Below are 11,227 nucleotides of genomic sequence, written 5' to 3'. Positions count from 1 at the left end.
CAAAAAAAAAAATCAAGAAATGAGTTTAGCTCAAGCTGATGATACTTGTTAGAGTTTTCATTTCAAGATAATCACTCAACCTTTTAATTTGTGGAATCCCTAAAAGAAATGAGAAATTATAGCTACAAATGACAATGATGTGAAAAATCGAATACTTGTTGTGGACTTGTTTGATAAAATGGAAAGTTTTGAATTTGTGTTTGTGGGTCAATTGATGAAGCATGGATTAGGAAAGACAAATACACTGTCACAAACTCTTTAACAAAATGATCGAAACATAGGGCTTGTGGTGCAATTCATTACAATTTTGAAAGAGGAATTGTAAAATTTTAGAACAAGTGGTTGAGAGGACTTTTTGGAAGAAGTAATTAAGTCTTGTTCGGATCATGAAATTATTGTCTTTGATATGAATAATATCATTCCCGGACGATTGAGAATATTTGTTGATGTCCAAAGAAAAATACATCTTCATTATTTTCGAGTGAACATTTTCATCCATTATTTTATTCTTCTTAATTTATTATGAAAATTATTGCAGTATTAGTTTATATTATGAAATATTAATTTTTTTTTTTTTTTTTTACAATGTTAGATGATGATATTATTTTTCAAGAAATAAATCATCGGTTTACTATATCAAATTCGGAGCTTTTTATGGGAATACATGCCTTAATCCCAACAATTTGTTTGTTACTTTTGATGAAGAACGGATTATTCGTCTTACGGAGTTATGTACGAAGGATATTTCTACGCATGATTTATCACAATTAAGTTCACGGCTTCAAGCATTCTTTCTTTACTTTCTATTTGATTTATCGACTAATCGAGTTAGGATTGGTTTTATTTGTCAAAACATCTACGGTTGAAAGATTTTTTTGACAATAAAGATTGTCAAAAATGATTTGTGAAACAGAATGAGAGATGAAATTTTGTAGTAAAATTGTCTTGTTTTGATTTGTACAAGAAGACTTTAGTTTGTTATTCTTCTTTGTAAATTTTTACATTTTTTAATATATATTCAGAGTTTACAAAATATTTTAATTATTTTAAATTTTTATTTTTATAAGCTAAATGAAAATTTAAAAGCAAAATTGAGTTCTAGGAAGTTGCTCCTAACATCTTCAATTTTATTAGTATTTTTCCCATCTAAATTCAACATACCATATTATTTATTATCCTAAGATGAGTGCAAAAGACAGACAATATGTAGTAAACTAAAACAGCTGCCACACCAGTAAATTTAAACTGCACTGCACTAAATTTGGACAAGGATTATGCAGGGCATAAAACAGGAAACACATGATGATTCTCAATTCTAACCAAGAACCAATGTTTCTAACCTTTCATGCTCAGTAAACAAGAAATAGTGACAAAGTATGTTCATTCCACTCGCACTCGAAATTATTAGAGCAGTCAAGAGGTATATGCCAATGGAGAAACAAATGTAGTTTGTGGTAAAAGTTCACTCAACACCCAGAACTTCAATCTCGAAGACCAGAACCGAGTTGGGTTGAATACCCCATGCTGGAAAGCCATTTGCACCATAGGCGTAATCAGGAGAGCACTGCAGCATTTAAAAAAGAAATAAGCAATGACATCGATCAATTATACATCAAGATAAGATTATAAGTTACTAGTGTGTTAGCTAGCCACACCTTCAATTACAGAATCAAAAATGAAGAAACTAGAAATAGATTATCTGATTGTATAACTGTTCAAGCGGAGATTAAAAATTTACGATAGTTTAGAAACAAGTCAAAGCTGCTAGTTTACCGTCATTGCCATTGCCAAAATGCTTAACTAAAAACAGACCTTTAACCAAGAAACTGAAAGCAAAACTCATATGGCTATTTTCAACTGGGTTGGTTTCTTTCTCTACTACGGTCAAAAGCATTATTACCAAAGCTATCATGAGAAATTGCATTCTTGGAAGCAATTGTAAGTCAACAGCCACAAATAGATATTGGCATGAGAAACACTAATAAGGAGGTTCAGATATTACTCGTAATCGAGCAACTTCTCCCACTTGCATTCCTAGCACCCCTTCATCCCATCCTGCAGAAAAATGGAGGCAATTCTAATAACGAAAGCACTTCATCTTGCAATCAATGTGACAACAAACTAACAATCACAATGACTCCCAACACAGATCACAAAAATTCAGAAAGCACAATGGGTTTAAGATTCCATGGAACCAACGACATGGATCTATAACAAGCAAATAAATTATGTAGCATAAACAAAGAAATTGATTCAATCATAGCACACTAACAAAGAAATATCAGGCAACAACCCATATACAGGAAATCTAGATGACTATCATCACTGTCTTATGCAGCACATTCAAAAGACCACTGTTTCTCAGTTCAAGAACCAGCCAAATCTCTTGCAGTTTAGTTATTATGTATTCGGGAACGACCCTTCAATTACTAATAGGTATGCAAAATTGCCTTTACTTTCTTCAGATCCATGTATCTGCTGTTAACAAATTACTCTTCAGGTATTTCATCCTATGTATTGGAAGTTTTCTGTCCAACACATATTGTAAGGCCAATAAATCATCTTTAACAAATATACAAACCTCCAAATGTTAATGGGGATATCATAAATCAACCCTATCACCCTATCCAGGCAAGCGCAAAGTGTACTGCACAGATTAATTTGCAGCAAATTGACCAATCAACCATTTTCTAAACAAAAAATCATGAGAAGAAGAAAACTAGACACAAATGAAATCCAGTTTCCGCGAAAATTACCTTTAATAACCTTGCCTTTGCCAATTTCGAATGTGAAAGGCTTCTGCCCGGGATCCTTAGTGCTAGTACCCAAATTCAAATCCAAACCTCCATTATTAACACCAACCACTACTCCAGGAAAAAGGGAAATCAGAAATCAACTTACCTCCAGAACTTTTGAGTTAGATCACCATTCTTGCCGAAGCCAGTACAGTGGACCGTGACCTTTTGCCCGGCAACAGGTTTCGGACCGGTGCCTGCTCTCAACTGTTCCTTCTCCACTCCCATCACTCCGATCAAGTTAAGCTTCGTCTCAGAATTAATTTGCCTTTTTCCCTTTGGTTCCAGTCCCCTATTTAGGGTTCTGCATCTAATATATAACAATAAGGTTTTTTTTTTTTTTTTTTTTTTTTTTTAAGTAATGTCCAAGTTAAAATTATTTTTATAAAAAAAAAATAGAACTCAAGTTTTGAAAATTACTTAATTTTGATAAATTAAAGAGTTCTAGCCATTTCTTAATCTTAAATTTAATGAGTTTTGAGAACTTTTTTTTTATTTTAATAAGAATTTAAATAGAGAAATCTAACCTAATTTAAAAGCAATATATTATATTTATATTAGTTATTTTATTTAAGAAATTTATAAAATATATACATATTCTTACGATTGAAATAGAGAATTTCAGTTTCATATTGTAACGGAGGCTTTGTAGACATCAAAGTCTTCTTCGAGTTGGACCTCAAGAGAAGTCTAGTAAGTTCATAAACTTCCTCATAAATTTGCTAATGAATTAGATGGTGAATTTCAAAGGTTTTTCGGCCTTTCATATTGTGTTCCCATTGAATCCCAAAAAAGGTCTCGTAGGATTCCCAAAAAGATTTCGAAAGATAGTTTGATTAGCATAGCCAATAATGGGAAAGACGGAAATGTAAAAGCCGGATCATATGGTGATGTCTTACACCACTCAGTGATTCCACATTTCTTGAAGTAGCGGGGGGAAATCACTTTATGCTGCTAAAAGATGATCCGATGAAAAAAAAAAAATTAAGCGAAATAAAAAAAAATATATTGAATGTTCTTAGAAGTCCAATCCATCCAAATATTTTTGGAGGATATGTTACCATTGGAATTAAGGCCGAAGCTAACCAAAGGCATCAAATCAATTTTGAAGAAATCGTAGAAAAAAAAAAATCAATTTGATAAAAGGCCGAATGCACAAAAGACTTAAGACACTTGAGGAATTTGGAGACATGAGCCATTATGCAAAACTTTGGAAGAAAAGGCTTAGGGTGTGTTTGTTTTGTAAAATATTTCGAAGGAATCTTTTTTTTAGTTGAGGTATAGAGAATTTGTATGATTAATATAAAAAAATAATAAGTACGTATGAAAAATTAATTACTTTGGAAAAATTTGCGAGAAAAAATATAAATATAACACATCCCTAATTAGGCGTGTGCATTGAAAACGAAATTGGTAATTCGGATATTTAAATTTGGTTTTTTCAGAAAAAAAATAATAATAATTTAAAAATCCGACCAAATTGAATTTCAAATTCATATTTTCCAATTTCAATTTCTCAATTCGAAATTAATTTGAATTCAGTATTTATGGAATTGATTGAATTCAATATAAACATAATAAGTTTGAATTATGATGATTTTAATTTATTAATTTATTTAAAATATTATACTAATATAATTAAATATATATATATAATAAAATAATATAATATAAAATATTTGATGATTTGGCGTTATATGAAGTAATTTTTTGAAAAAATAAGATATATGTATTTATAATATTAAATAAAATAATTATTTGAATTTGAAATCGGTATATCCGAATTAAAAAATGGTAAAACTAAATTTGAATTAATTTCAAAAATATTGAATTTGGCATATCAGAATATCGTCCGCATTACCAAATTACCGAATTCGAATTTTTGAATTTAATTCAAATTCCGTCGGGAAATCGGTAATTTTGCACACCCTTACCCTTAAAGTTGTACTTTTTATTATTTTTTCTCCAAAATATTAAATCAAATATTTTTTATATTCTATTAAAAATTTATCTGATATTCAAAAATTATATCAATAATATCTATTTCTAGTCTATCAAATAATTATTCAAATTCAAACTTTTATATTAAAAAATTCAAATCCACAAACCAACACTAAAATTTTGAAAGATAAAAACCCAAAAGGAGTATTTGGTGGGACTAAGGCCTTTTGAGGCCCAAGCCCAAGGATGCTAAAATATGACCCCATATATGATAAGAAATGTGTCATTAAGGGAAGTTTAAAAAGGTTTTATAGTATCCATGGTGGAGGAGACTTTATTGAATACTAATTAAGGAGACTTCATTGAATAGAGAAAAGTTACAAGGAGTTATTAGAATTAACAAAGACTTGAATATAATAGAATGGGAGTTGAAGGGAGAATTAGATACAACATTTATGAGAAATAATAAAGAGTTTAGGATGTTTTTTTAGATTTTTCGAATTTTGGAAAGTTGAAAATTAATATTTAATATGATATTTTGTTAAAGAAAATGTATATTTAATATGATATTTTTTTAAAAAAAATAAATAATATGAAATGAATGAAAGTGGATAAAATAAACGATGCCTATATCTTTTAATTATTAAAAGTTACAAGAATAAATTAAAGAAGCACTTAAAGAAGCTATGACATTTAAATTTAAAAAGAAAAATGAGATGAAAAGAAGAATGAAGGCGTCACCAAGTACTCCAAAAATTCCTGCATGATCAGTGTGAACTAGTATTGAATATTATTTCACATTGGATATGATGGGAAAATGCGAAAATTCCCTTAGCTTATAAGATGAATGATCGCTACACCTATCACCCCAATTGATTTTACGTTGAAAGTCCGAATCTTTTTACTTCCAATAAGATGCTATATGAACTTCTTGAAAGCATTCCAATAAGATATCACATTTACTTTGAACTCCACATTTCATAATTTTGAATAACTCTGTTCCACACTAGCCCTAAAATGATGGGCAAAGTAGCGAGCTGTATCTGGAATAACATGATGAGCGGTTAAGTAACTTTGCTAAAGTCTTTTGAGTAAAACTTCTCAATCTAGGCATTGTCATCTTTTCAATCAAAGCACATGTGATTAATTCCCTAACTAACAGGACGTGGCCACGAAACTTAGGATATGAAGATAGTAAATAAAATTACATTGGCGTATTTTGAAACAAAATTTCGTCACCCATAAAACAACAAATATAACCTGAACTCACTCAATGAATTGAATATTGAATCAAAATCAACTAAGGAATACATAGGAAATAATCCAATCTAATAAAAATGAATCAAGAATTTAATCATTAGATAGATATAAAGGGTAAATGAGCTTATGTTGATCACATTTGGTTATTCCGCGCAAACAAAAACCAACAGAGGTTATAGCATCATTCACCTCATCACACCGTCTGTCCCCAAAACGCAACACAAAGGGTTATGTTATATATATACATAACTCGACTGCACGCACGCCAATCAGTAATCACAAACATTCCGGAAAACCAAGGGAAGAGCACAATCTAAGTTTACCTGGCAAATGGGCCCTGTTTAGCCTATGTTATCAGCCCTCCGATCACCTATTATATCAGAATTAGCAATTAAAAGCATCAGCAAATGGGGGTCGGGTTATTGGATCAAAATGCTGTACAGAGGTTGCTCGTCTTTAAGTTGGAGGAGCATTCCTGTCTTGAGGGGCTGCAGATTCGGGTCCTCTTTGGCTCAGATATCTTGACACGTGAAATCGCCACAGCTAGCACATCGACCAGACCACTGTCTTCTTCTTCCTCAACTGCAAGTTGGGTTGAATGACGGGAGAGTATGGCTGGACTGGAGTCGTTGCTGAGACTACTGCTAGTGGAAGCTGTTGATGTCGACCTCTTTCTCTCTATGTCAGATCTGTGACTGTAAGTCCACCGCCCCGCCCTTGACTCAGGGGTTGGGGTCTTCAACGATGGTTCAGTATAGAATGAAATCCAGGGATGTTCTAGAAGAAAATAACACAAATTGAAATCAGCCGATAATAGTCTATTTTGTTGAGTATCAGAAGGTATCATTTATCTCAACAGCAAGAAAATTAAGGAGCCATTACTCAGTGACCGATAAACTAGGAAATGAAGAATATTTACCCAAATGCAATAGAAACATGTACTTATAATATGCAAGCGATTCTCCAGTAATCCTATATAGACATCTTGGGACTTAAGATACATGCAAGTTGCAAGTCGCAGCCATAACCCTATTCATAACCAAAAGTATTAAGTTTAAGGGAGCGAAAATGGAATCTGCATGCAATGCTTGACCAAACCAATCATTTTCTTCACTTATTTGAGTTATGGACTCATAATATCTAACATACATAAATCTACACAACAAACCCAATTAACACTAACTCTAAAAAGACCTACATTTCCATCGCCAGTAGATAGTCCATCACTAAATCAAGACATAATCGAAATGTGGTTTGGAACCGAGAACTTACTCAAAACCTCATTAGCGGTAAATCTTGTTGAGACATCCCTTGTTAGCATTTTAGAGAGAAGATCACAAGCTGGCCGAGATACCGATTCCCATATACCACTACTAAAATCTAATTTTTCTTCCTTTATTGCCTCAAACATGGTTTCCAATGAATTGCCTCTAAATGGAAGCACACCAACCAGAAGTGCATGGAGAAGGACACCAGCACTCCAGATATCCACTTTTTCAGAGTAATTGCCGACTAAAACCTCAGGAGCTACATAAGCAGGGCTTCCAACAACTCCACTCAAACTCTGGCCTGCATCAATTAAAAACTAATGTGTTAGTCCTTCATTTTGCACTCCTAGAGCATGTTTGGTTTATATTTGTGTTATGTATTTGCATAGTAGTTCGATATGATAATTTGTGAGAAGAAAAATAGTGTATTTTTTCTTAGAGAATGGGGATTGCATAGTAAATAAATAAATAAATAAAACAAATAAGTAAACAAAATTGCCAAAAAAAACAGAGCCTAGTTTTCTATACTAATATAAAGTCACTTTCTTCAAGACAAGTGGCATACTATTGAACATTGAACTTTTATCGTATTTTATAAACAGGTGGAGTTAGAAGGTTGCTAAAGCAAACAAACTCATGGTTACAAATGATGGCATTAAATAAAAAGGCATATCAAGTTCATTACTTGATAAGCAATTAGGTAACTTGAAAGCAAATATTAGCCTTTAATATTTTCTCTGAGATCGCATATAAAATAAGATTATCCTTTTTAACTGTTCTAGGCAAGGCAAGTCAGGGTGGAGGAGAAGGTAGCTGGCATAAACAACACACAAACATTATGAAAACAAAGTGACTGTCAACAAATCATACGAAGCAAAAGAGTATTGAACAAAAGATGTATCATTGTAAATATGCGGCATTACCATCCAAAATCCTGACAGCTAATCCAAAGTCTGCAAGCTTCATCTGTCCAGAGGCAGTGAGTAGGATATTCTCGGGCTTTATGTCACGATGAACAACTCCCATCTCATGGCAATATCTAACCGCCAGCATCAATTCTTTAATTATGTTAGCAGCCCTTTGCTCCAAGTATGGCCCTTCTCTCGCCATCTGATCAAGCAAGCGTCCCCCAGAGCAAAGCTCCATCACTAGATGGAAAGACTCGGCATCTTCATATACTGCCTTCAGTGTCACAACACCCGGATGCCCTGACAAGTGCTGCATTATCTCGACTTCCCGGTGCACAATCTCCTCCCCTTTACGTAGAGTTTTGCAAGCAAACTCCTCCCCAGTAGCCTTACTCCGAGATAACACCACTGAACCAAACTTCCCTTCTCCTATAGTTCTATCCAACTCATAATCATGATCAATCCTCTTCTTCCTACCCAATCTTGTAGCAGCTTCAATGCAACCAATTTTCCTCTTCAGACCCCTGCTGGGACATTCCAACTGGGCTGTGCCACATGCCGGAGCAGTCGCAACTCCATTGACAATGCTTCTACCCGAATCAATAATCTTTGAGACTGCGATCCCTCCTTTGCACTTCTTTGTCCTCCTTGAATAATCTTCCAAAGAAAAATGAGACCAAAAAATTTCCAATCGACTACGTTCGTCGACATCCGTTTCGACGCCCTTTCTCTTCTTACCCAAACACTCCATCGAACAATACTTCGACTATAAAGAAGCCATGGGAAGCTAATGAAACCAAAAACTCCTTAGTCCGAAAACACCTTAAACTCTTCTTTTCCAAGAACTACAGATCACCAATTTATTGCCCACAACCTGTAATCAGTGAATACAATTATAGAGCACAGCGTTAAACTCCAAACAGTTGTAGATTGGTAAAATTTATGTAATTCTTTTGTTCTTTTTTTACAATTAGGGTTCAATTTAATCCTACCGTAACTACTAGACCTAAACCCACCGCCTCGTAAAATCAAAAGCAATACAGCCGGGATTTACCCAGCGCACTCGTCGACGAGACTTCGTACCTTGAGTTGCGCGAGATATCTCGTACCTTTTTCCGGCGACCCATTCACCACACCCTCTGAATCGATCCGAAAAGAACAAACCCTAAAAAAATCTGAATCAAATCCTCACTCGATCAAACCCTCGAAATTATGCAATCGGAATATGCACAAGAATACTGGAATCAAAAACCCCAAAATTTAGGCGAAAATTAGTTTGGACAGTGAGAGGAGAGAGAGCGAGAAGGAAGGAATGGCAGGGCGAAATTTGAGTAAAACCCAAGTCCTCTGGCAAGAGCTATCGGTCCAATGAGGTTGCCTGATGTGCTGTACAGTAAGTCATGCGGCGCGCACGTGATCCTCAATAAATTGCCGCTACGCTTCCCATTTTTTCCTTCCCGGGAATCATATCAGATCCGACGGTTCATACACGGCGTCATCAACGGTGAGGATCTCTTCTACCTCTTAGTTAACTGACCGACCGTTTGATAGTCCAGATATATATATATATTGTTACGTATCGTCCTTTTCGGGTATGTTTATATGCAATCTTTACCATCGTACAAACACACCCTTATGTTATGCTTTTAGTAGATTCATTATTAATAATATTTTCATTTATTCACCCAAAATCATAGTAATAAATAATATCAAAGTCAAGCCCACAATCATTTGAACATATAATTCACCCAAACTATTGAAAATTAACCCATTGATAAAAGAATATTTTACCCTAAATTTTACTATTTATTAATTTTTTAAATATTAAATTAAATATTTATTTTTTTTATTTTTTATTATATTAAAAATTAATTTTATATTCAACCTATTGAATCAAACATTTATTTATATTATATTATATTATATAACTATTTAAATTTAAATTTTTTACTATTTAAAATCCAAATCCAAAATTCAAACTTCCAACCAAATACATTTGTGAGTCAAAGACATTATTACAAGAATGCGCGTGACGAACTTAAAAAAAAAAAAAGAAAAAAATCGTAAGTAAAACTTCCAAGATTAAGAAAATCTTTATACATTTAAAACTTTAACGGTTGTCACTATTATAAAAGATGAGGCGATAATGAGAAATACAGAATAAAGACAAGTTAAGGAAAATCTCGTTAAACACGGTTATCACTATTATACAAGATGAGGTAATAATGAGAAATATAAAATAAAAATGAGTCGAGGAAAACTTCTTTTACCTCTTTCCGCGGAAAGTGTTATGGTATATTTGTAACACTCCCAAAGACAAAACGGTTTATATCATATCAAAGCAGTACCAATAGCAAAAGACTTAACTAATAGAGAGAGAAGAGAGAATATAATAATCGACAGAGAAGAGAATATCTGGGATTACGTAATTAAGATTTTACAGTAAGATTTATATGTGATAGAATTTACTGTATTTAGGATTTAAAATCATATTCGGTATTTTGTTAATAAAACAATTGAGATTTATATTTTTCAAATTCACTTTGTTCTGCAGATGAATTGAAGAATTTGAATTTTTTATATTTTAAATGACATTATTATCTTTATACTATATTTGTGTAATTTATTTTCAAAAATATCACTGTATTTGTATTATAAAAGATTAATAAATATATTTTTGTCATTTTTTCTCTATTTTATATTATATTTTGATATAATAATTAATTTTTAAAGATCAACACAAAAAACCACTATCTACTTTGTGGTTGGAGCAAAATAATATCTTCTAACCACCAAACTACTTTTTTGCACCCCACATGTTTAATTACATTCATTTTACTGTTCATGCAATATTCACTTCACTAAATTTTACTTTTATTATTTTCTTTAATTTTTCACGAGTAGAGTATCAAATCATCTTTCTAGATGCAAATGTTGTGTTTTTAAGTAGTTTGATTTTCAATACAAATAACTTGAGTTCAATTTGGATATTTACCAATTAAAAATAATAGTAATGTATTATTTGAAGAGTTTAATTTGGATATTTACTAATTAA

General features: G+C 32.5%; 2 protein-coding genes across 4 annotated transcripts; both read right to left on the bottom strand.

Annotated features, from left to right (window-relative positions):
• Window positions 1–1,235: 1,235 nt before the first annotated feature.
• On the bottom strand, window positions 1,236–3,099 carry LOC127252324 (peptidyl-prolyl cis-trans isomerase FKBP12). Its single transcript, XM_051276449.1, has 4 exons — window positions 2,902–3,099; window positions 2,757–2,818; window positions 2,003–2,055; window positions 1,236–1,564 (listed from the first exon to the last, which is right to left on the bottom strand). The coding sequence occupies exons 1-4, from the start codon at window positions 3,021–3,023 to the stop codon at window positions 1,463–1,465; spliced, it is 339 nt and encodes a 112-aa protein (XP_051132406.1). The 5' UTR covers window positions 3,024–3,099; the 3' UTR covers window positions 1,236–1,462.
• A 2,975-nt stretch (window positions 3,100–6,074) lies between these two features.
• LOC127252624 (serine/threonine-protein kinase PEPKR2-like) lies at window positions 6,075–9,555 on the bottom strand. 3 transcript variants are annotated; one of them, XM_051276888.1, is made up of 4 exons: window positions 9,165–9,555; window positions 8,188–9,046; window positions 7,269–7,565; window positions 6,075–6,773 (listed from the first exon to the last, which is right to left on the bottom strand). In XM_051276888.1, exons 2-4 carry the CDS (start codon window positions 8,921–8,923, stop codon window positions 6,424–6,426), a joined length of 1,383 nt encoding a protein of 460 aa, XP_051132845.1. In that variant the 5' UTR covers window positions 8,924–9,046; window positions 9,165–9,555; the 3' UTR covers window positions 6,075–6,423. The 3 variants fall into 3 exon arrangements, with proteins under 3 accessions (XP_051132845.1, XP_051132846.1, XP_051132844.1); XM_051276889.1 differs by having other exon boundaries at window positions 9,282–9,555; XM_051276887.1 differs by having other exon boundaries at window positions 9,256–9,554.
• Between the last annotated feature and the right edge of the window lie 1,672 nt (window positions 9,556–11,227).

This window comes from Andrographis paniculata, unplaced genomic scaffold (genome assembly GCF_009805555.1).
Source record: "Andrographis paniculata isolate CXL003 unplaced genomic scaffold, ASM980555v1 Contig46END, whole genome shotgun sequence".
NCBI lineage: Eukaryota > Viridiplantae > Streptophyta > Magnoliopsida > Lamiales > Acanthaceae > Andrographis > Andrographis paniculata.
Note: the sequence above shows the minus strand (reverse complement) of the source record. Positions and strands in the feature narration are given on the sequence as shown.

What these genes read in the sequence shown, in the direction of transcription:
- LOC127252324 (XM_051276449.1), bottom strand. Translation starts at nt 3,023, where the DNA reads ATGGGAGTGGAGAAGGAACAGTTGAGAGCAGGCACCGGTCCGAAACCT. An exon ending in CTAACTCAAAAGTTCTGGAG is followed by an intron (nt 2,819 to 2,901) that starts GTAAGTTGATTT and finishes TTTGGGTACTAG; the next exon opens with CACTAAGGATCCCGGGCAGA. An exon ending in CAAAGGCAAGGTTATTAAAG is followed by an intron (nt 2,056 to 2,756) that starts GTAATTTTCGCG and finishes ATTTTTCTGCAG; the next exon opens with GATGGGATGAAGGGGTGCTA.
- LOC127252624 (XM_051276888.1), bottom strand. Translation starts at nt 8,923, where the DNA reads ATGGAGTGTTTGGGTAAGAAGAGAAAGGGCGTCGAAACGGATGTCGAC. An exon ending in AGCTGTCAGGATTTTGGATG is followed by an intron (nt 7,566 to 8,187) that starts GTAATGCCGCAT and finishes TAATTGATGCAG; the next exon opens with GCCAGAGTTTGAGTGGAGTT. An exon ending in TACCGCTAATGAGGTTTTGA is followed by an intron (nt 6,774 to 7,268) that starts GTAAGTTCTCGG and finishes ATTTTCTTCTAG; the next exon opens with AACATCCCTGGATTTCATTC.